Source organism: Chanos chanos, chromosome 2, assembly GCF_902362185.1.
Source record: "Chanos chanos chromosome 2, fChaCha1.1, whole genome shotgun sequence".
NCBI lineage: Eukaryota > Metazoa > Chordata > Actinopteri > Gonorynchiformes > Chanidae > Chanos > Chanos chanos.
The window spans coordinates 37752405-37776893 of NC_044496.1; the positions used below are offsets into that span (position 1 = coordinate 37752405).

At 40.6% G+C, this 24489-nt stretch overlaps 2 protein-coding genes across 4 annotated transcripts; one reads left to right on the top strand and one right to left on the bottom strand.

Annotated features, from left to right (window-relative positions):
* Positions 1-876: 876 nt before the first annotated feature.
* hexa (hexosaminidase A (alpha polypeptide)) lies at positions 877-8202 on the bottom strand. Of its 3 annotated transcripts, XM_030764997.1 has the most exons (15): positions 7896-8202; positions 7382-7385; positions 6640-6718; positions 6370-6435; positions 5949-5995; positions 5661-5771; positions 5414-5515; positions 5064-5196; positions 4660-4840; positions 4327-4413; positions 3931-4003; positions 2262-2442; positions 1719-1809; positions 1463-1570; positions 877-1323 (listed from the first exon to the last, which is right to left on the bottom strand). In XM_030764997.1, exons 1-15 carry the CDS (start codon positions 8180-8182, stop codon positions 1260-1262), a joined length of 1614 nt encoding a protein of 537 aa, XP_030620857.1. In that variant the 5' UTR covers positions 8183-8202; the 3' UTR covers positions 877-1259. The 3 variants fall into 3 exon arrangements, with proteins under 3 accessions (XP_030620857.1, XP_030620856.1, XP_030620855.1); XM_030764996.1 differs by lacking the exon at positions 7382-7385 and having other exon boundaries at positions 6640-6747; positions 7921-8202; XM_030764995.1 differs by lacking the exon at positions 7382-7385 and having other exon boundaries at positions 6640-6753; positions 7921-8202.
* Positions 8203-9720: 1518 nt separating this feature from the next.
* On the top strand, positions 9721-23034 carry arih1 (ariadne ubiquitin-conjugating enzyme E2 binding protein homolog 1 (Drosophila)). Its single transcript, XM_030764801.1, has 14 exons — positions 9721-10121; positions 13808-13875; positions 14056-14200; positions 15787-15879; positions 16575-16630; positions 17511-17577; positions 17916-18022; positions 19026-19068; positions 19974-20045; positions 20134-20264; positions 20715-20772; positions 21408-21668; positions 22254-22366; positions 22791-23034. The coding sequence occupies exons 1-14, from the start codon at positions 9837-9839 to the stop codon at positions 22873-22875; spliced, it is 1584 nt and encodes a 527-aa protein (XP_030620661.1). The 5' UTR covers positions 9721-9836; the 3' UTR covers positions 22876-23034.
* The last annotated feature ends 1455 nt before the right edge of the window (positions 23035-24489 follow it).

Here is a 24489-nt window from a genome sequence, read left to right on the forward strand (position 1 = left end):
CCCCTCAGTTAAAGAAGTTGGGGGGGAATGGGGGTGATGGTTTGGGGGAGGTTGTAAGGCTGTGGTCAGCACCAGTATCTACTGGGATTAGCCAGCCTCTGCCATCTGCTGCCAACACCGTAATCCCAGCAATGAGAAAATCAATTGTCTAAGTAAATATCAAAGAGATGTAAGCTCATTTCTGCAAGTAAATTAAACATTAGGACGACTTAAGTTAAAAACCATGTTACTGCTGAACAAGGGATAGGAGGCTTATTATACATGGGGGGATACTTGCTGAGTTGCCAAAGAAGGATCAGAAGGCCACTTTTTTACTGCACCGAGAAACAATGGACAAAGAGAGGAAGAAAAACAACACTCAAGGAACCGAAAAAAGGTCATTTTATTTCAGAAGACAGATTTAACTTTTAACTTTATATTAAGCGAGAACTATCCGTGACCCGTATAAAAGTATAAAAGAATTCATTTTCAGGCTTTTCGTCAAAGGACACTTCCCGAGTGAAATAAAATTCACTCAAGTTCAACATAAAACAGTGCCAGTGTCAAAACTTAAAAACAGCACCAAATCAATCATAATCAAAGTGCATTGAGGATAAATGGTTCACTGTGTAGCGAAATGAAACTGCTCTGTATTTTCTCCAAGTGTAGACAGTATGTGGCCAGTGTGTCCTTTTCAGCTCAGGTGTAAACCCTATCAGAGTTAATAGGATCTGCTGCTTTGTGATCAGTGAAGACAGGATTGGTGTAGCAGCAGAGGACGATATCATTAAATGTATACTTCCTTAAACTTCATCCTGAATCTCAACCTGACACTGCACTGAATACCTGAGAGCTCAATTCCTTTATTCAAACCCCACCAACCCCCAGGAAAAAAAAAAAAAAGACACCACTTCAGTGAACACAAGCTTCCCTTTCCCGGTCTTACAAGTCAAAATGAAGTAGCTGAAGTAAGAGTCCCTTTCTGTTTTTCATTGTTTCTTCACAGCATTCTCAAGTTTCTTTTGAGGCACTCATTATCAGACTGCCATTTGTGCAATTCATAGTCTGCATCAAAACAAAAATCCAGATTAAAGCATTAGAAAATTACATGTCTTAGAATGATGTCACCATGGGTTGAGTGATCCTCAACATATTAAATCAAAAGAAAGAGAGAGAGCTTTTTTGTCCCCACAAAGCAAAAAGAATCTGCATCCACGATATTTCGCTGAGAAAGTTCTGGAAGTGTAAACCACTCGTTCAGGATCCCCTCTTCTTTTTCCTCACGCACCTTGATACTCATGTTTGCAGTGGCCTACAAACAGAGGCTCCGCCTGGATCCCACGTCTACGGACAGAGAGAGAGAGAGAGAGAACAAACAGATGTGATTGCTACTTTTATCTGCTTCATTTGTTATGACAATAAAAAAAAGCAAGACAAAAACAGACAGCAGCATAGCATAGATCCTCAGTGAATGACGCAGTACCTGAGTAGCTTACAGCGGAACTCCTGCAGACGAGGATAGGCCTGTGCTACACTGGATGTCTGCTCCTCATCACTCCACAGGCGCTCTGCGGCTGCACACGCCCTGGGCCTGTATATGTACACACAGACAGACAGACAGAGAGAGAGAGAGAGAGAGAGAAGCAGCTCTGAGTTTTATATATGTTCAAACAAAAAACATAATGCCTTTCCTAACACTACTTCAATGCCCTAGTTTTTTTTTTTTTTCCAGATTTTACCATAGACGTGGAGTGAGATTTGTGGCATCCACGTACTCTCCCCACATGCACACTTCACCGCCAATCACAAGCTTCTTCTGTGCCTCTGTACCTGAATGACAGAATCAAACACCAATAGTAAGTCATCACCAATAGTAAGTCAGCACCAAAAAACACAATCACTATGTGCAGCTCTTCTCTCAGCTTCATCTCACAGCAAGCTAACAATCACTAGCTTCATTCGGTGCTTGTTTTGTTTTGCAAGACTTTATGGAAAGCCTGGTTTTTGACGCTAGGCCATTCATTTGCAATCAATTGCATGATTTTTTGTCCTGTCCTCCAAGCAGACACAAGACAGTTCCTGGCATGCAGGCACCAATCAGCACTAACATTACAGAGCTCCCAAAAGCAGTCACCAGTGAACATTTGCAGGTATCCAGCTCCCAATCCAGCACCCCACACCAGTCCACATAGGCAGAAACTGACATCAGAAGCCTCCTAACCCTAACACCCATTCCAGCAGACAGAAAATACAGCGTGTCTCTGACGCGTGGCTTCACACACCGGAGAAGTTCCGCGGCGCCACCAAGTAGGCATTCTGCCAGTCCTGGCCATAGCTGATGTGGTTGAGGTACCAGGGAGCAGAGAGTAGGACCCTGTGCCCAGCTTTGGTGATCCTGCTCAGCTCCTCACGATACTTTGGAGGCGTACCCTTCCATATCTCCAGCACAGTGTCCTGAGGGATCTGAGTAAAGCGACAAAAAAAATAGGCTAGTCTAAAGAGGCCAAAGGCCAAAGTGGCCATATTCCTTCCAGCTTTCAGCGTCTTGTGACTTTTGCCGTTCTGGCGGGGGGGGGGGGGGGGGGGGGGGGGGTAAAAAAGGCAGTGGAGTCACAAGGCAAACCTGTTCTGTTTGATTTTATTCTACTACAAATTGCCTATCCCTTGCAAGGTATCAAGTGTTTGTCTCTGTTTATGCGAGACCAGAGAAAGAGCCAACCACGTTTCCCAGAGCCTGACACATTTGCCTCCACACAAATCATACCTCATCATCATCCTTCCCGTTGTGAGCATTTTCCTAATTTCCAGAGCTCACAACTCAAGTCTTGTGACTGTTTCCCTTAAAGAACAAATGATTTTTCTCTCTTTACATTCTTCATAAATCAAAAATATCAACATAAATCTCAGTTTTACTGAGTCAGAAATGTAATTACAGTCAAAATCATGTAATAGTCAAAGTGTTTATGTACAAAGTGTTAATGCACAACGCTGACCTCAAAATAGTTGATTCAATGCTGACACCTGGTGGAAAGAAGTGCACTACACACAAAGCACACAGGAAAACCCACTCAAAGGAAACAAACAGGTGCTTTTCTGGACACAAAGCTTTACTCTACACTAAATCTCTCCGTTACTGTGTATTCTCCAGTGAAATCCTAATTTGTATCTAGAGAATCGGTCTGATATTTTAAAGAAACAAACAAGCTATTATTTGTCAGTATGTCATCAGTCAAAGAGCCTGATTTGTCTAAAAAATGATATTTTTCCTCTCCTCTGATATTAAGAGTTTGAATATTTTGAGCAAGCTGCTTCCTATTCTAACACATAAGAAAATGACAACAACACTCCAACCACTGCACACGGGGGTCTGACCCGTAAAAGCGAGGGGCCGCACAATGTAGTAACGTGCCCAGTCCTGGGTGGGCACCGGCAGGTCCAGGTACCACGGGGCAGCCAGGATGACTTTCAGCCCAGCCTTGGTTACTTTACGCATCTCACAAAGGTAACATCCTCCCTTCCACACCTCCACCACATGACAAGACCTGATCTAAAACACAGGCACTCGTTCACATCAGACTACACATACACACACTCAAGGCAGCTAGAAGACACCAAGTAAGGGTAAGTTACAGTCTTGAGTGGTCCTATCCTCCGATGGAAAATTCTGGAGGATAGGACCACTTTCTTTTTACGGTGTACAAGAAATAGTCATCATGAATCAGTGAATGTGAAAAAGGGACACAAAATGGGGGCCAGGAAGCCTAAATGCTACTGACTGACTGACCATTTTCACATTTACAACTGTCTATTGTTATACCTGCCAGAGCAGCAAAGTCTATAATAGGTTAAAAAGGCCATGCAACAGTTACAATTCAGCATTAAGTAAGACTTGTAAATAAAGACACAAGAGAAGAGACAATTCCCGTAGCAGACAAGCAGAGTTCTACCTACCCTTTCATGGTAGTCAAAAACATCCTGCCAAACAATGGAGGTTTTGTTGAGTGCCGCAGTCATGTTCATAATGCTGGAGAACAAAGACACGGACCAAAAAGAAAAAAAGGCATCAAAGCTGGATTCTTTATTCACTTCCTCTTTGGTGTCAAATTTTTTATATGTCTGATGGGCTTGAGTCACCACATCCTTTTTAAAATATCACCCCAACACCAATAAGCGGTAGCTTTCCACTAGGACCTCACACCCAGTTGTTTCAGACTGTACAACAGTGTTGCAAGTGTGTGTTCTGAGCATGCTCAGACTTACTATGTGAACTTGGGTCATGTTATCAGGTAAAAGGCAATCGTAAAAGCGTGTAGCACCTTCATTTTAAAGGGTTTAAAAACCACTTACTTCTCCATGTAGAATGACTCCAGTTTAGTGTAATCACTACCAAAGCCCATCTTCGCCATAAAGGCTCGCACGTTTGGGTTGGACTTCCTGACAGACACAAGAAGTGATATGTGCAGTTACAATAGTTTGCTTCAAAACTGTAGGAAAATCAACAATTCCAAAACAGCTTTTTAAATCACAATTTCATTTACCTAAGTATACCAATGTACTAACTTCAGTCATGAAAGTCATTTTAATAATGAATCGATTTATTGTATTTCCCTGAGAACCAGGATTCCAGCACAGGGCTGAACTGACTAAAAGGCTCAGACTTAAAGCTCCATGAACTCATACCAGCAGGTGAAGCTGACCTCATCCCCTCCAAGGTGAACATAGGAGTCAGGAAAGACTAAGGCCACCTCCTTATACAGCTGGGCCATGAACTTGTAACTGGAGTCAAGAATGGGGTTAACTGGGCCATACATTCCAGAGGGAACATCTCCTTTGTAGCAAGGAGTCAGTAGATCATGCTGCCCTGAAAACAATGCCAAAAAATACTGTTAACATCTATTTACAATAAAGACAACAAACAGATCGTACTGCTGTTTATGCAAAGCAACTGCAAAATTTGTAAGATGTTGCCACAGATAAACAAACAACAAAAAAAACCCAGACAGAAGTAAGAGACTGTTCTTGAAGAAACTCAAGCTGTGCTGCTCTATGAGTGTAGGTGCCAATGTGCCATGTGTTTGAGATACCTTTACCCCAGGACTGGGTATGCCCTGGTGAGTCAAACTCTGGCACCACTCTGATTCCTCGCAGCCTGGCATGTGCTATGACCCTCCTCACGTCTGTCTGGGTATAGATGTGCGTCAGTGGGTGGAAGGCACCCTGTAACAAACGTGCACAGTATGTCACATGCAATCAGTAACTCCAGAAAAAAAAAAGAAAGAAAAGAATGAAGAAATAACCTTTTTAGCACATGACCAGACAAAAAAGGTCTCCATGCTGCCAGAGAATTATATAATGTTTATGGCATGAGAGGGTCTTTGATTAAAAGCACTAACTTCTTCAGTGCAGTCCGCATGACCTAAGCAACATACTTTACCTTGTTGCTGAGATCAGGAAATGTGCGACTCTGGTAGGGGAAGGAGGGGTCATCCACAATATGCCAGTGAAACACATTGAATTTACTATAGGCCATAGCATCCTATTAAAACAAAACAAAACATTACATATTGCGTGCAGCAGTCAGAAACTGTATGACATGTCAGCAGAACATCTTCTGTTGAGAACTCTTAAATAAAATTGTTGCTTAATGATTAAGCAAACACTAAAGAAAAAGAAAATGGTACCAGGGTCTTGAGTATGGCCTGGACAGGTAAATAGTGCCTTGATGTGTCCAACAGAAGCCCTCTGAATGGGAAGCGAGGAAAGTCCTCAATTTCTGTCTTATTGATAAAATACTGTGGCAGAGAAAGCATTAGCGGCACATGTTTATATGAGCTTAAAACACAAGACGCTGTTTTTTGACTCTTCCGACAGTTTAGAGAATAATGATGACAACTGAGAGGTTGTTTTCAGTTTCTGAAACAGTCCCAATAATGTCTTTACATGTTAATGGACAATGATATACTACTTACAGCACCATAATCATCTTGGTACACCAGCTGACTAAGTGACTCCAAACCTGACCAGAGAGAAAGGATAGCATCATAAAGTCGCAAAAGCTACATACTAGTTCTCTTTTCTTATGCTCAAGCTATGGTGCAGGCTTAACAGATATTAGAGATGTTATGTTATAAATGAAAACAGCAGGAAAGATGTGTGATATTGTGTTGATTAAAGATTATTATTATTATTCATGTTAACGACCTCTTACAGCACTTGTGAAATCAGTGGATGTGTTACTTGGCCTGTTGTGTGGTGTACTACAATGTAAACCAATGTACTGGGTTGAACAAAAACACACAACAGACCCTGTAACCTGTGAAACTGCTTTGTAAAAAAGCACAACGCAAATGTGACTTGATCAAACTCTGAACCAGTGAACATGTGCTGTACCTCTCAGTGCTCCCCACACTGTCTCTGAACTCAAGACTGCTTGGCCTGCAGATATACTCAATTTATCTGCATAAAACAAACACATAATGAATGAGACAGATTTACAACTGACCTACATCAGCAAGCATTGAACAAATATCTTCCATTCACAAAACAGTTTCATGTAGCCACTTGAAAAATGATCATACTATTAAGCACATGAATGAAATGGGAATTTAAGAACCTTCTTGACTAGCTTAGAGAAATGATAAGTTAAGTTATAGTTCTTACAGTTCTCTGCAGAATTTTCATCAGGGTAACCGTCACACTCATCTTTTTTGACATCCACAAAAACTGTGAAAGCCGCGGGCTCAAACCAAATGTGATAACTGTTGCGTCCTTCGCCTAGATTAAAAAAAGAGGAAATTTACATTAGAGATGCTATGTCCGTCACAAATTTCCCTCACAAGCTAAAACTATATAAAACGACAAAATAAAAAGATTTGATTTGTATTCATTAGATTCAACTGGCTGGGTGGAATTCATTTCACTAATTTCACCAAACTGACTGTACGGATTTTGTTAGTTGTTAACTTGCTCATAACATGACCATTGAACAGAAATATACAGAAATATGCAGATAGTTCAGCTACTTCAGCGCAAATAATGATACTAATTTTCTCCTGTGGGTGAAATTCTCAGCCTGGGCGAAATGAGACTGAGTCTAACATTGAGTCAGATGCAGTGTAAGTTTATTGTATAATTCAAAAGGCATACAATAAACTGAGTCAGGTCCCGGGGAGTGACTGACGCCTCTTCACAAAGCACCGGTTTTTATACACGTTTTCTCAACAAAAAAAAAGATACACATTACCTTATCTCTTTGTATGTGGGGCGCCTCTGCCAGCCCATGTTCACAGTGGAGTAAGATATATCATGAAACCTGGAATGTTTCAGCCTCTCCATATATTATGACTGACCACAACACTCTGGCAGAGGCGCCGTCCTTTCCCCATATATTATGACTGACCACAACACTCTGGCAGAGGCGCCATCCTTATCTCACATGCAGTCCCCTAAAGGGCCACACAGGCCTCTTCTTTTTGAACAAAGAGAACTTGATGTTTCTTACAATACAAAGGATTGTATAGTTATAACTGTTAATATAAACGATTACATTGATTCACCCCTATAATAATGAATACATTATTGTTACATTGTTTATCATTGCTACAGTGGTTATCTTAAAGGAGAGTAATATTTCTCCAACACTCCCAACATCAAACCCAAAGCACAACACCGCTAACGTTACGCAAATTAATTAGCCTGTGTGGGGCAGTTGCAGCATAAGGAGGGCAAGACAAAAGCAAAACATTGATCAGTTCACTAAGACAAGATATTGAAGCACTATAATCAAAACAATTATAACAAATCTAACGCAATAACGCTATGGACACACGTGTTTTCCCCCGTTCCAATAGATTACTTCATGCGTTATCTAACTTTCAAGGAACGGATTCGGTCGTTAAAATAAGGTAGAGATGAACTTATAACCCAAGACTCCATGCTTACCTGTTACGTCAGGAAAGATGATAGCAAAGTATCTTTTAAAAGCTGTATCAAGGACAGAACATCCGGGCTGAACTACCGAACCATTACTATACTGGAACAAGAATGCCTGCGGATTTAGGGTATATTGCTGGGTGGACTGACTTATCCTCTGTGGCATTGGCCAGACTGCATTCACCTGTTCCGCATCGTTGAATAAAATAATGACTAGGAGCCAAAACCGTAAATCAGTAATACAATACCACTTTCCAAAGAACCGAGCCATTTTAGAAAATGTCTACTGCTCTGTCATGTACCATACGGCTCTCTGAACAGGTATGTTAACTCTATGCGGAAAGGGCTGGATTTCTGTTGTGAGAGGTCATGTGACGAACCTGTTCAAAACTGTCGGAAGGAAGTCAGGTGACCACTAGTTAAAGGCCAATGGTTGTGTTCGAGTGCCTTATCTTCGTAAATCTACGCAACTCAAGTGAACGGTATATTTTGAGCTCCCTCGTCATGAAGCATGGGGTCGTTTTAACAGTTGAAACGTTTGAGTTTTGAAACGAACACTTACATTATCCATGTGTTCCCACAGCCATATACTGTCGGTATCAAAAACGTTGTAAAATACGACCTTGATTGATTCACTGTGCCAACACTCATGACTTCGCGAACAGTGAACTTGCGAACAAACTATTTGAATTGTAAAATGTTCAAAAAAGGAAGAAAGAAAGAAAGAAAGAAAGAAAGAAAGAAAGAACGGAAAGGAGAGAGAGACACAGAAAATACATCATACCACCAATAGGACACGGGACGAGGCATCTTACGTTACGATCTTGAAGATGAGATGTAAAGCTGTTTGCTCGCACGGACGCGCATTGATATATAAATGTAAAACAATAAAAACATTGTAAAACAATATTGTAAAACAATGGAACACATTCATGAACCGAGGGATTATTATTATTACAGTATTATATAATATTGGTGTCGTTGTGTTACACTGAACATGAAACCTGATGAACTACAAGAGCGCCTCACAGTGACACTGATCTCAAGCACTTCTTACAACAACGTTTTGATGAATAACATTAAGAATTGGTTTAGTGCAGCTTTTCCCAGATAACCATGCAGAGGCAGTTTCTTAAATCAGCTTAAATGCAAGGGGAGAAATCCTTTTCTCTTTGAACAGATGTCAGTATGACTAGGAATTGAGCACTCTTTACAGAGTGTATCTTTCAGTTTACTTGATCCACCCGGTGCGCGTTTAGTGCACTTGTTATGCTATTTCAAATTTTGGGAAAGGGCCGCAGTGTTGGAACTGCGCATTGCACTTCAAGGCCTAACTAAGCAGTCACGGCAAGATAGCCAAATTATAGAGGTGTCAACTCAAAATTGACAGGATTCAACACAAAACATAAGGGGTTAAGGTGGAAACGACGACGATAACAACAACAACAACAAAACATGTATGACATAAATATTTTAAATGCCTAAAATAGCACTTTTTTGCTTTTGTCTTTTATAGTCTCTATTACTCATTGACGAATGTATTGTTTTATTGAATTATTACATACATTTTTGCCTCACTTTTGCGGTAGTCTGTATATTACGCTTTCCATAGTACATATAAACAGAACTCAAACAATCGATTTATTCAAATGATTTCCAATTGATTTTGTCCCAAAAAAGTAAAACAATTTTAGGACGATTTTTTTTCTCATGCGTGCGACGTAACGCGACGTCAGTTCGTGACGCTGTGTCTCTTTGTTGGCTCGAGAGCAGCGACGCTTCTGTTGTTATTTTCTCTGCAGCTGAAGATACGGAGAGCTAAGGCTAAAGAAGGATTTCCCCTGGCTGGTTTTGATTCACCCTTACCTAAATATCAGTCAAACGTGTATAACTTTGTTTATCAGAACACATAATTTAACAAAGTAATGGACTCGGACGAGGGTTATAATTATGAGTTCGAAGACGAGGAGGAGGAATGCAGCGAAGATAGCGGAGAAGAGGAAGCCGAGGACGACACCCTGGAGCTCGGAGAGGTGGAGCTGGTTGATCCCGTTGTGGCCGGTGGTGAAAGAGATGAGTGTGGGGAAACGGGGGGTAGCGGCCTCGGGCCTGGTCAAGATGAAGAGGACTACCGTTTTGAAGTACTTACTGCCGAACAGATCCTCCAGCACATGGTGGAGTGTATCAGGGAGGTCAATGAGGTCATCCAGGTAAAGTATTTGGGGGGCAATTCAAGTATTTGAATCTATCTCGAAGTTATTAGGCGACTAATTTATTACTTTGTATTAATTTTGAAATTTGTTCTTATGACAACTGCAAATGGAAGGCACAGCCTGGTCGGGTTCCTAGTACTGGTGTATATGTTATTATAAAAATGTTTATTTTGAAAGAAATGTCCTGTTTTAGGTACTTAATTGGATCATCAGTGTTCAGTACAGGTAGCTAGCTTGCAGGCTAGCTATCTTTAGCCTCCAAGCTAATCTATTGACACTATGATAGTGCATAATTCCATCAAGCCGTAAATAGATATCAGCGGTAAATGTCTGATTACTTAAAAATGAATTTAAATAAAGGTTTTGTTAAGAGTGACACAAATTGTGTTTGAGTCATCGAACTAGGTTGACTTTAGATAGTCGGTAACTTTTGCAGCTAACAAGCTAACGTTAATGTCCTGTTGGATAGTTACCAAACAGCTAGGTTAGATCTCGTTTACGTATTAGGATAACTAACGTTAGCTTGGTCTTAGCTTTGGTAGCTTATTAAACTGTTGCTCGGCGACATTTTGGATAGTACTTGTCACCGTCGACTTAGCTTTCTAAACTAATGTCACAGCAAGTGAACTTAGCTATGGTAGGGAAGGATATGTAGCTACACCTGGACAAGTTAACATTAGCTGGCTAAGTTATCTGCTCAGGCCTGTCAACAACATGGCGGAATGTCTCCTCATCATGGCTGTTTTTGTCTGATAAATTATTTGAAATTATGCGTTCAAATTCTGTTTCAGTATGCACACACACAATTCAAACTAATGTCGCTAACATACATCGATAACGTTCGGGCTTTACTTCTGTGTGAATTAAATGTAGTTAACTGGCCAGATAGTATGGTATCAGTAAGGTGTCTTAGCAACAATCCTTAAACCAGTCCTGTCAGTTTCAACGATGGCCTCATACATGTCTAGCTGCAAATATTCCGCAAATTAACTACCGAACTAATATTAAATATTCAAAGTTGTATCGATTATCTTGTTCCTGCGTGTGTATCTTGTAAATTAGTGTATGACTGGTTTGGTAATTTAACCCCGAGGAAATTATCTCATGGTTTCGATGGCTTTTCACCAATACCAAATATGGAGTTCTGTTAGCTTCGTCAAATTTACCTACTGTGAAAAGCTAACCTCTTGTAAGGCGGAAATCAGCTTAGTAACCTGTACCGTAAAGTTAAGGCAGTACCGAAAGATTTCTGGCGATGAATTCATATGACATTTGACCAGTTGATTTATGTGACGACATGATGCACCTAATCGAAGTTGGCACCTAAAGTATCATTTCAGCGTTACACTTAAGTTGGCTTTTTTCGCTAGTCATGACTCCAGAGCTAGCCATTTAGTCATTTTAAGAGGATACCTCAATGCTGAACCCTTACATATATTTCTGTGGCGTGCATTTGTACTCGTTTAGCACTCTTTTACTACATTTAAAATCGTTTAATTTGCTCGGCAAGTCCACGTTTCTTCTCTGTGAACTGATACGTGTAGATACGGTATACCAGTTTTGGTTCAGAATTCATATCTCGAATAGGGAAGGCAATAGTTTAGATTGACATGGATATTGCAGAAGTTTTAGAGGGGTGGTGTCTTTCACAGGTCCATATTTATCACCAGCGTACACCAACCAAACGATCGACCAAACAATGAAATTTTACATGAAGTCTGTTTGAAAGTTGTGTTGAAAGTAGGGATAGAATTGTTGAACTATATTTTCCTTTCATGTGCAGTGTTCAACAGAACAGTTTCTTGCTTGGCTTACATCATTTATATCATAGTATTTGTGGCAGCACTAGTGCTAGCGTGCATGCTCTACTTCAGCTAATAAAGACATTACATTAGGTCTGTACTGGTACAAAACAGTTTTGGTAGAAATCAGCAAAATATTCCCTATCATTGAGTTGTACGGTTTCTCGGCTTTAGTCTTGCTGGCCCACACTACTACAGGTATTTGGTCTAACCAAGCAGTAACTCACTTTTTCCACTGTTCATTTAATCTTTAAGTCTTTGCTGAGTTGAAACACATGGTAGTGCTATGGTAGGTTGGGTCTCAAGGAAAAGAAGAAAAGTAAAGAAGCAGTGGCTAATTAGGCCACGATTTTTCATGTATTGTTTTCTGTTCCAGTTTGTCAGACATTATCCATAGGAATATCTCTGAGCTCTGATTAACGTGGTAACAGCAAGTTTTTGTTTCAGCTCAGCAACACATTTGATTCAAGTCCAAGTTGAAGTTTCTGTATAAATGCTGGGTAGAACAAACTAAATGGCCCCTTTATTCTCTAGGATTGAAATTAGTTGATAATGTCAGGAGCACAAACTGATATGCTACTGTATTATCACTGCTAATATTTAATAAACGTCTCATGCACTGACTTTACCTTGCTGTCCATAGGTATCCAATTAAATCACCATGCATATAGGCCTGCTGTGTCAGATGTGTATGGGTATTCTGTATTTTGGAAACCATTTGATTTTCATCCTGTTGGCACTGGGCAGGGACACCGGAGACTCTGACATGACACATGGCTTTGGTGCTGATCTATTAATAGTATGTAGTTCATTGCTCTGTCTTTTATGCGGTATGTCCCCCAAGCACTACAAAAGAGAGGAGGGCCATAAACTTCTAGTGAAAATTTCGTTAAAAACGTCTTGGGAAAATTGGGTCTCTTTTTTGGAAAGGGGGGTGGGGGCAGTCTGAACCCAATAATTTAGAAAGGAACAGAGGGATTGTACTTTATCGTAGACTTCTTTCTATAGGAGCCCCCCTCTGGAGAGATGGACAGGAATTTAGACCAAGTGCAGAGGTATTGACTGAGATTAATTATTGATATTGTTAAACTCTGTATCAGTTTGAATCTGATGATTGCTTTCAGAAGTCACATCAGTAACCTGGATAAGAGAATCATGCCAATAAGTGTCTTGACATATAAGAGGAAGTAACTGTGAAAAAAATCAAGAAATGAAAAATGGGGTGTGGAGAAATGGAGCTCTGAATTGTTTGTAATGAAATGCAAGCATAGTGGTAACTCCAGTGACATCATGATAACAGGTTTTTATTTTCTTTTGGCTTATCAGCTGATAATGAGAATGACCTCTGATGTTGAATCACACACACACTGAGTAATCAGTCAAAGGAGAGGTTGTGCATTTCCATTTCACCCTGTGCGTGATAAAAAGGAGCACACTGTCCTAACCACTCACATTAATTTTGTCACAAATAAAATCCAGGCTGCTCGCCATTGTGATTATTCGCTGTCAGTTAAAATGGGAAGTCTTTTCTCTACATAATGAGGGTATGGTCTGACAGTTTAGTTTCATTGTATTCATGAAACCCTTGTTCAAAGAGAAGAGTCTGTCGACATCAAAGATTTTTTTTTGGCAGTGCTGATAGGAGCTCCTGTTGGTGAATGCTGAAAATACCTACTAATCTGCTCTAGGAGGAGAAAAATGTAGTACTGCTCTAAGCAAGCAGAACATCATCTGCATTTGGCTTCACACAAATCTCAGTATAATGCTTTTGTTGAGTCTGGTAAACAGAATCAAATTGTTTCAGTTTTGCATGTTTGTTGAACTGATGAACTGATAATGGTACTGATGTTTTGTTTTGGGTTTTTTTGTTTTCCCCCCTAGAATCCTGCCACAATTACAAGAATACTCCTTAGTCATTTCAACTGGGACAAAGAGAAGCTAATGGAGAGGCAAGTTTTTATTTATTTGTTTATTTTTCCACCCTTTGTGCTCTTTTGAAGCGAACAGTTTGTGTTTGAGCAGTCATAGGAAATGTCTCACTGTCTCCCTTCCTCCCTGTTTATCATTTGTAATTACAAGCAATATGCTGTTTCCAAATTGATTTATTTAATTTTGTTAAATTTCTGCAGGTACTTTGACGGTAACCTGGACAAGCTGTTCTCTGAGTGTCATGTTATAAACCCTAGCAAGAAGGCCCGGACGCGTCTGGTGAACACAAGATCGTCAGCGCAGGACATGCATTGTCAGATCTGCTATCTTAACTACCCTAACTCGGTCAGTGCCTTCAAAATGAAGTAGCTCTTCGTACTTTCTGTCTAACCCGCACTGCACTTTGTACCATGCACTGATCATGGTTGAGAATACAGGCCGACTTTCCAAACCCGCCTTAGCTTTTCATAATAGACGCAGAAGCAAGGAGTGTCTGGACTCAGTCCACTCCAGAGTCTTTGGTGGCTAAACGGGAAATTCTCAGCAGTTCAGCTTGGCTTTGTTTCCTACATGGCTCCGTGCAGTTGCATGCTGGGATATGTGTGCAGAGCACAGTAAGCTGCTTCATACAGCCGTCCCTTGGCCATCGGGAAGGATTTCTAATTAGCTGCATTCACCACTAATCTCTTCACGAGATTACTAAATTTGTACACAAAGCAGCAGAGCAACAGAGGAACAGGCGGCTCGTGCCGTCTGAATCCAAAGAATGTGTTGGAGAGTGAATATGCATGTATGTCTGCTGGATCAGCTGTGTCGCGTGGGAGATTTCACAGGATGAATATGAAAACATACGGCTAAGTTTCTGACGTATGCTCTTGTGTGTTGCTCTGTCGTTAGCCTGAGCATGAGTCAGCGGTCAGAGAAACGACCGAATGTTTGATTTTCGCATGATTTTGTACATTTTTGGTCCTAGCCATTTCACAGACAGTTATATGACCCATGCAGAGGCCTGAATTTGTACCCATGCGCTGTCACTGACATGGATTTTATTTATTTATTTATTTTTGTTAAAGGGAATTTGCGTGCTGATCTGCAGGCTTCGAGGTTGACATGGCATTAACTGTAGAAGGAAATGGGCATGTGTGAAAGAGAAAACAGGCCATTTCTCTGTCTTGTTAGCCACCTTTTCAGCTATGTGTGAAGTAATTTGGTACCATTATTCTTTTGTTTGTTTGCAGACATGAGCCTTAGTAGAGGAAGTGATTTTGAGGGTCGTGCCTCTGATGGAAAGGTTATCCATATGTTTGACGAAACAGAAAACATTTTCATTTGACCCAGAGCTGTGCAAAAGAAGTGAGATTGTGTCACTGTTTAAATAAGTTTGCTAAATGCTGAAAGACTGGCTCATACATTTCCGGTTACAGTGGTAGCCTATTCAAAATAGAGGACCTCAGGACATTTGAAAGAAGACACACACTGGTATTTAACCATATTGATTAGCTGAGAGACTGAACAAGGTATCTTTGTTTTCCTATGATACACGCCCAGACGAAGCGTTTTAAGTCTCTTTGTGTAGGGTTTTTCTTTGATGGTTCAGAGCAATATGAATGGTGTTCGTTAGAGTGTCATGGCTCTGAATGATCTCCTCTTGCTGAGTAATATGTCAGCTGTTTGGATGAAAACCTAACCATGTTATTGTTTTTTGTTTTGTTTTTTTTCTTTTTTCACTGCAGACATAATTTGAATTAGTTCTGTGTTCACATTGTTCTGGTCAGTGCCTAAAAGGCTCAGAAAGTTTTTATCAGCAAGTCATTAGAAAAACTGAACCGCCCAGTTAAAATGTAATAACAGTGACTCAGACATCCATAAAGACTGTCCATAAGCCATGGAAGGTAATGTAATGAATGTATATCATATTTTTCCCCCCGTAGTATTTCACTGGCCTGGAGTGTGGACACAAGTTCTGCATGCAGTGTTGGGGCGACTACTTAACCACCAAGATTATAGAGGAAGGAATGGGCCAGGTACTGAAATACTCTCTTATATTCACACGCTCTTTTGTATTCTCTTATATGCAAAACACAGCATGTCTGGGCAGCTGGCAGGCAGTTATTCTAACCATTGTGTTATATGAATTTATGCCTCCACTGATTGAGTGTACATGTAAACATCTTAAGAGGTTCTGGATTGGATGTTTTTACCTTGTAGTTGAGGATGTTGAAATAACTTTGATGCCTGGTCCCAATCTTAGACTGAAGAGAATGGAGATTGCCTGATCTGTTTTAAGTCTGTGCTGTAAATGTGTTTGTTGTATTAGCACAAGTAGTGTAATCCTGGGTGGTACCATTCTACCTAACATTTTGTAGGGCAAACTAATATGCAGCGTCATTCGCCGCTTTTTTTTTTTTTTTTTTTTTTTTTGTGAGAGTTGTTCACTATTGTCTGTGGTTTGTAGAGCAAAAAAAAAAAGAAGAATCTTGAATTAAGATGTCTAACAAGCTAGTGTTTCGTGTTGACATAACAGAGATAATGATCAGGTTACAAACTATGCCCAGCTAGAAATGATGTCATGTTTTTTGAGTGTGTTAGAACTCAGGAGATATCATAATGTGGTTTTCCCTCTGTAATATTGTTACCTTTCTTTAACCACCTGCACACTTTGGCTGCTGTGTTTTTAATGTTTTTGACAATATTTTTTTTCTTTTATCTTTGACTCTAGACCATTTCCTGTCCTGCTCATAGCTGTGATATTCTGGTTGATGACAACACTGTCATGTAAGTGCATTTTGCTGGCACTGGGGTTTTAGTGGGAAGAGAGATTACATGTCTTGGGATCAGGTGTCCTGTACAATAGCAGCTCTGTGCTCAAACAGCCGTGTAGTGTAAACTCTTATCTAGCGTGTAGTGAGGGCTCCTCTTGAGCTCTGTGCAGCCAGCAGCTGCTCTGTGGAGAAAACGAGGAGCAGTCATGCAGAGGTGTGACCAGCAGCGTTTTATTGGTTTCAGCGGAGCTGACATAGTTTACACACAGAGAGAAGTAGGACACCCCAGTCAGCCATCAGGCATAGCTGGAGGTGGGAAGACTCCTTCCACCATTCTCAGTTGTGGAAACGTTTAACAAGATTACAGCAAATCTCTCCTGATGAAGTCTGTTCCACTGCTCTCCTTATGTAGCTATAATGGTGGGAAAAATAGCTACAATGTGTGTGTGTCAAGACAAGACTAAATGAGAATAATTTTTCCCCTTATGGTAAACAGTGATATTGATCTGTCCTTATGTCAGTAATTGTCTTAACCTACATACTGATCTAACTACCTGCTTAATGGTGACCTGTCTCTATCTAATCTAATCCCGGCAGAGATGAGTTTGACATAGCTACTGTTCTCAGTTGTGGAGAAGAAGTCATACTATAACAGAATATTGCAGAGTCAATACATTGTCTGTACCAGGATGTCCCACTTTATTTGGGGCTTTTAGCTATGATAAAGCCACACAGTTGATATTTCTACAAAGCGTTTTTCAACAAAACAAATTAGAAGTGAGATTCTGATATTTTTTTCTCATTTAGTGGTGTAAATTTGGGAACATCAAGTGTCTTTAATGATATTGGCAGCCTTCACTGAACACAGATATAACTTTGTTTCAATTTTTTAGGCGACTGATTACAGATTCAAAGGTCAAGCTGAAGTACCAACACTTAATTACCAATAGTTTTGTAGAGGTAAGGCTTTGATTTGAGTACAAATTATAAAATAGTAGTTGTCTTTGAAATGGTCGCTGCTAAAATGCTTTGTTCCTTTTTGGCATGGTAGAATTGTTTATGTCTTCGCCTTCTACCTCAAAAAGAACAACCAGTCTATCATCTTTTGTTTACACACAAAAAGTTTAAAACAAACATGCCAAGTAAATGTTTATTTAAAATCGTGATATTCTCTCCAAATAGCTTTGCACATCTCAAAATCAGTTTATATATTGCACTTCACAAACAGTTGAGAAATGTTTAGGGTCAGTTTGATTTGTGTTCCCTCATAAGGCCCCTCTCTCCTGTTTCCTCTGTAGTGCAATCGACTGTTAAAGTGGTGCCCAGCTCCGGACTGCCATCATGTTGTCAAAGTGCAGTATCCCGATGCCAAGCCTGTGCGCTGCAAGTGTGGCAGGCAGTTCTGGTGAGACATCTGCCCAGCTCTTCTCTCTCCCTCTAGTGCTCTAGAAAACAGATACGGGGTGACTGTGCTTTGGTAGGCCCTCCCTCAGGGGACCCACGGCTGCTGGCAGCCAACGCAGCCTCGGGCCATCCCCGTTATCTTCTGGCTGACGCCGTGGAGACTTCTTCTGGAGACAGTCACAGGACACCTCGTCCTTTGATTACAGTTTCCTGTTTATAGTTAAAGGTCTAATCCTTCCTACTGGAGCACGCTGCAGTTCTAAACCTATTACCTGCAATCTCCTTCTACTTGCTAACAGATTACGGCCCACTGTCCGTTACTGCTTCCTATAAACCTGTGCTCAGTTATGTGTATTGCAGTGGGTATCTGATGGGGTTGTGAACCGTGGCATATTACTAGTCATGTATTTCAGGAACCTTGTCAAAAGGGTCTGTGTATCGCTGTTAAGCATGTTGTGAAGAGTGAAGTTACTGATACAGTGCAGTTGGCAAAAAAACAAAACAAAAAAAAACCCAGGAACAGTTTAATTATAGCTGTGCCCTGCAAGCGTGATGAAATGACCAAAAATGTCTCGAGTAACGTGTGTGACAGAGCACTATTGTTTGTCCTACTCCTCTGGTTGATTTTTTTGTATCATTAAAACCATTCAAGGCCAGTGTGAATGTATCTGTGTAATTTGGTGAAGGCAATCATGAGTTAAATGTCAGCATTGACCTTGGCACCGTGTTTGATTTGGTCTATCTTTGATTCAAGCAGTTCTGTTCTTTCTTGCCAGTGTAAACAGTGTTGCTAGTGAGAAACAGATTGGTGCATGGGAAATGCTTGGCGGTTTTTGAATGCTGTGTCACATTCGTTTACCCACGTTTTGATCGAGCTGTCCTTTAAAAGGATGCACTACTTTGTTCTCTGGCTTATCAGAGCAGTTTTCAAAGCTTTATTTACGTCTGTGAAAAGCCAGCCTCAGGATGATGCAGTTCTAACATAATTTCAATTCTCCCTGCAGCTTCAACTGTGGAGAAAACTGGCATGACCCAGTAAAGTGTAAGGTACGTCCGGTTACATTCTCAGTATTGTCCTAGCATAGCACCAAAGGCATCACGGGTCAGAGTGAACACACAGGGATTTGTATATGTAGAAACAGAATGACTAATGACAGTGCGCGTGTGAAGTTGTGCATGAAAACAAAATTATGAAGTTATTTTTGTCTGCAAAACAAAACAGTGTTCTTGTATGCAAACCAAGCAGTGATTCAGTGGTTTACAAATCTGTTTAGTCACTCTAACTCTTAACTGGTTTTGGATGTGCTAAAACAATAGCTCCAGTACACCAACCCTGTGCTTTCTCACGTTCAAACCTGAGAGAAAAACTAAAGAGTTTTAGTGAATTTCAATAAATTTGTAATTGTTTGACTTGTGGCACACAAACCCTATGGGAGTCATAAAACTATGGCATAGTTTGGGAGATCATTTCCTCATCTAAAATCACTTCCATACATTTTGCATCCAAACACACAGGTCTCATTTAAAGACCTGTTCCTTGGCATTTTAAATGTTCATTGCATCCAGTCTACTCATTCAGTGTTTGTCATGGAAAGAAGTGTGAAGTCTATGTTTGGAAGAGCTTGTTCTTTAGTCTGAATGAAGAACACAGGAACAGTCTGCCACCTTCCTGCCAGCCAAGCCGACTGACTCTCCAGAGACTTTTTTGTTATTGTGTGGGTGGTCAGCAACAAAACAAAAGAGAAACCAAACAAAAAAAAACCCCTACCTCTCATCCTCACTGCTTCTTTTGACAGGGATTACAAACGCCTTATCCTTTGCCCTCTTTCAATACAGTGTTTTTTCTCATTTTATCCTTTTTGTTTATGTTGTAATTTGAAGGAGGGGAAATTTTTAGTCATTTGCCAAAGTTTGATTTTTTTTTTTTTTTTTTAAATAATCTGGTCTTGCAGTGGCTAAGGAAATGGATCAAAAAGTGTGATGACGATAGTGAAACATCGAACTGGATTGCAGCGAATACCAAGGTCAGTGTTTTTACCAAGCTTTCAGTATCTAAGCAGCATTTCCTCATCTCCATGGTCTTATGATGATGTAACCCTCCTCATATTTCAGGAATGTCCAAAATGTCACGTGACCATCGAGAAAGATGGTGGCTGTAACCACATGGTGTGCCGGAACCAGAACTGCAAAGCTGAGTTCTGCTGGGTCTGTCTGGGCCCCTGGGAGCCCCACGGCTCTGCCTGGTGAGTCTGGAACAGAATCTGTCCTTACATACGGTCATAGACAGATGAAAGACTGGGCACTGGTCCAAGAGAAGTGAATGTGGGTTTTTGGTCTCTAGTCCCAACCTGTCTTAGAACTGCGCTTTGTTCTGTGAGGAATTTGCTGAGTGCTCAAAATCCATGAAACAAGAGGAAGCTGTAGCATTATCACAATGGATCTGTCTTATTAAAAAGAAAACCGTGTTTGTCATGTCGTTTTTATATGCTCAGACAGGAAAAAGTTGAATAAAGCTATTTTCAGGAGAAAATGAGCCATCAGCTCATTGAAGCTGACATTTTAGTCTCGCTTAAAGAGCTTTTGTTGTTTTTGGCTTGAACTGTTTCTCACTCACTGTTATTATCGCATGCTCACAAGAGATGGATCATCTTGTGGCAGCAGATGACTTTTTTTTTTACGTTTATTTTTCATAGGTACAACTGCAATCGTTACAATGAAGATGATGCCAAGGCAGCCAGGGATGCACAAGAGGTAATTTCAGCTGTTTCAGGCCAGGGGGCGCTGTTCCATCCCTAAGCATTTCAGTTATGACTAGAACTGTTCAGCCAGGGTGTTTCCCTGCCTTTTGCCCAGTGAGCGCTGGGATAGGCTCCAGCACCCCCCGCGACCCTAAGCAGGATAAGCGGCTTAGAAAATGAATGAATGATATATTGTATGCAGTGCAAGTGTTAAGGATAATTTTGCAAAGATTTATTTACTTGGGACTAAATTCAGCTTAGATACATGTCAGTTTGTTCGAGCAAGACTAGATCATTATACGTCAAGTCCTTAAAACACAAGTGATTTGGTCAAAGTCATCCAGAACGTATGAATGTTGGAATGTATTGGATTACTATTGAAATTTCACTGGACAGGCTTTAACACATCTTGTAGTTTCTTTGTGGTACATAGAAGAAAACTCAATCAACTTAATCAAAATGCTTGCCTTACATGCAAGAAAATGGGTAGTGAAAGGGTCTTTTTTTTTTAATCAGTCATCCAAAATTAGATGTGAGTTTAGACAGGAAAGTAAAGCTCCTGTGAGACACTTGTGACACCCTGTTCTCCTGCGCTGAACCTAACTGTTTTTTTTTGTTTTGTTTTGTTTTTTCATCGTCCTGTCACAGCGTTCGCGGGCGGCCCTGCAGCGGTACCTTTTCTACTGTAACCGTTACATGAACCACATGCAGAGCCTGCGCTTTGAGCACAAGCTGTACGCTCAGGTCAAACAGAAGATGGAAGAGATGCAGCAGCACAACATGTCCTGGATCGAGGTGCAGTTTCTGAAGAAGGCCGTGGACGTGCTGTGTCAGTGCCGCTCCACGCTCATGTTCACCTACGTCTTCGCCTTCTACCTCAAGAAGAACAACCAGTCCATCATCTTTGAGGTAAAACAGACTGCAGGACCCCCTCCTATTGGGGATCCATTCAGAGATGATATCAGGAACAGAATGCATATATACTACATTTGCAAAGTATGTAAAGCTGTTCTCAATGCTGAATGGAAGCATTGAGAAAGCACTTGTTCATATTGTATATTTAATAATGCCTTGGCCCTTTTTGCCTGATGAAGTGCATTATAAATAAACAGGATATCGTTGGCTGTGTTTGTGAGGATAATAGCCCACACAGTGCATGTTTCATATTCTCTCTGGATTAATTTACTTTGTCATACAGTCAGAGTAATCTGCTTCTAAAAGCCATGTTTACAGGTTGTTTCATTTCACGCGTGTTTTCATTTTGATGAGTAATAGACTGTGAGATGGTGTGCAAATGCATTCAGCAGGGAGGAGATGAGAAACTAGAGCCTCTGCAAAGATTGTCTCTGTTTTTCGTGTCAAACTCCCAGCTAAATATAGCAGAGAGAATATGTTTTTACTGAGAGATGTGCTCAGTGTGGGTCAGTTTTGTTATTTGGTTTGTAAAAAAGTTTTGATGTACAAAAAAAAAAAGAATTGTTTGTGTCCTCTTAGAATAACCAGGCAGATTTGGAGAATGCCACTGAAGTGCTGTCTGGATATCTGGAGCGAGACATCTCCCAGGATTCTCTGCAGGACATCAAGCAGAAAGTACAGGATAAATACAGGTGAGAGTGCAAACCCACCTCCTAGAGGGTTATTCCGAATGAGAACAGAGGTTTAAAAATGATGATTTTATTCAGTCTGTTGGCAAAGGATACACTGTTCCAAGCGGGACTAATTATATGAAAATGCCCTGCCAAGCCTGTGACTTTACAGTACTTGTGGAATTGCAAATTTCACCCCACTTTTGCTGTTTTTATTTGAATTATTCTTGTTCTTTAATAACATGAATATTTATGATGGCATTGCCAGACTATTCTGCCAAAGGCTCTGGCCTAAGTTTTAAAGTAATTGCATTTGGCAGGAGCATTGGACTCTCATCTCAACGTGTTTTCAAAACGCTCTTGTTTGATTAAGCACGATCCTGGTTTGGCTTTTTACGCGGTAGTCCTGTCCGTTACGCTCTAACTCCTGTGTTCTGCTCCTCAGATACTGTGAGAGCAGACGGAGAGTGCTGCTCCAGCACGTACACGAAGGCTATGAGAAAGATCTGTGGGAGTACATCGAGGATTGAGGCTACGTCCCCGCTCCATAGACTCTGTGAGAGTAACTGAACCAGCTAGAGCGCTGATGCAATTCAAACCAAGCAGCACGGGCCTCCCCCTGTCTCCTCTCCCATCCGGCCTCCTGCCCAATATTGCCTCATTTTCCCTCCTTTCTGTTTGACGAAAAAAAAAAAAAAAAAACTAAAAAAAAGTAAATTATATTTAAAATAAAAAAGGTAGAATATTAAAAAAATAAATAAATATTACTTGTACAACAGTATTGTTAGCAGCAGTGTGGAGTGTGAGAAGACAGAAATCCAACAAAAGCATCCTCTCTTGTCTTGTGTTTGTAATAACTCCCTTTGAAATAACTCCCTTTTTTTTTTTTCCCTCCCCATATCATTTTTTTGTGGCTGTTTTTCTGTTTGATGTTGTTTTATATTTTCTTTTTTTTGTGTGGGAAATGAACTTTGTTCTTAACACAGCTTTAACCGTATGGGCCATGTCTGCAAGACATGGTGAGATTCATATTTGAGTAGGTGAATGTTGATTGTAAGGGGCAAAAAGTTCTTGTTTAAGAAGAAAAAAAAGGGTTAGGAAGAAGTCGGTGAAGTAAAACAAAAAATCACAAGAAGAAAGAGCAAATTGGTATTTTTCAATTTGTAAATAATGCATATGCATGGAAGTTAAAACAAAGAACGAGTGGCACGTGTTTGCATAATTTTTAAATTTAAAAAAAAAAAAAGATATTTATTCTTTACAAATATTCAGAAAAAAAAGATGTATATTTGCTGTGTAGATTGAGTGTCTTTCCCTGCCTCTGTTCATCCCTCTAGAGGAGGATTGGACTTTTGATGCTCGACCCAAAGCAGGGCTTCAAAGCTCCCCATGTCCTCTTGTTATCCCAAGACCCCCTGCCCTGCCCCCACCCCCTGGTGAAAGAACAGCGCTTTAGAAGTCGGAGTGTGAACCCTGCCAAATAAACTATGCCAAGGAGGCACGTTTAGTGGACTGCAAGACAAAACCTCTTAAAGCTGTGACAGTCAGTTGGCATGAACAACTTCAGAGACTTCTTAATGGCATCATTTTCTTATGCCAAGTTACAGGAGGAGTTCCTTAAAAGGCACTAAATCTGCACATGCCACAAAGAAAGAGTCTGGTGTTAAAGAGACTGGATGCACTTGGCCAGTCTTGCCCTGGTCTAATCCTGTTCTCTGTCTCTCTCTCTCTCTCTCGTTTTCACTCTCTCTCTTTTTGCCCCTTTAGTTATATATTAGGTATGTTTGGTTTTAAGAGTGATGCTACTAATTATTTCTGAGAGCCAAATTGAGTGACATTCACTCCTGTGTATCGTTTTATTGTTATTTTTTCTTCATTTCATTCTCTGTTATTTTCTCTTTATCTCTCTCTCTCGCTCTCCTTCTAGTTTCTTGTTCTTCCCAGACCTGGCTTGAGGTGGTCCTCTTTGAGCCTAGCATGCACCTTTTTAGGGATGGTTTGCTTTGAAAGTAAAGGAATGTAATGACAACTGCTAGACTGCCCCCCCCCCCCCCCCCCCCCCCCCCATGGCCATTGTCTCGACATATGCTCTGGACTGAGTTATTGAACAGGGTGAAGATCTTTTTTGTTTGTTTGTTTGGGTG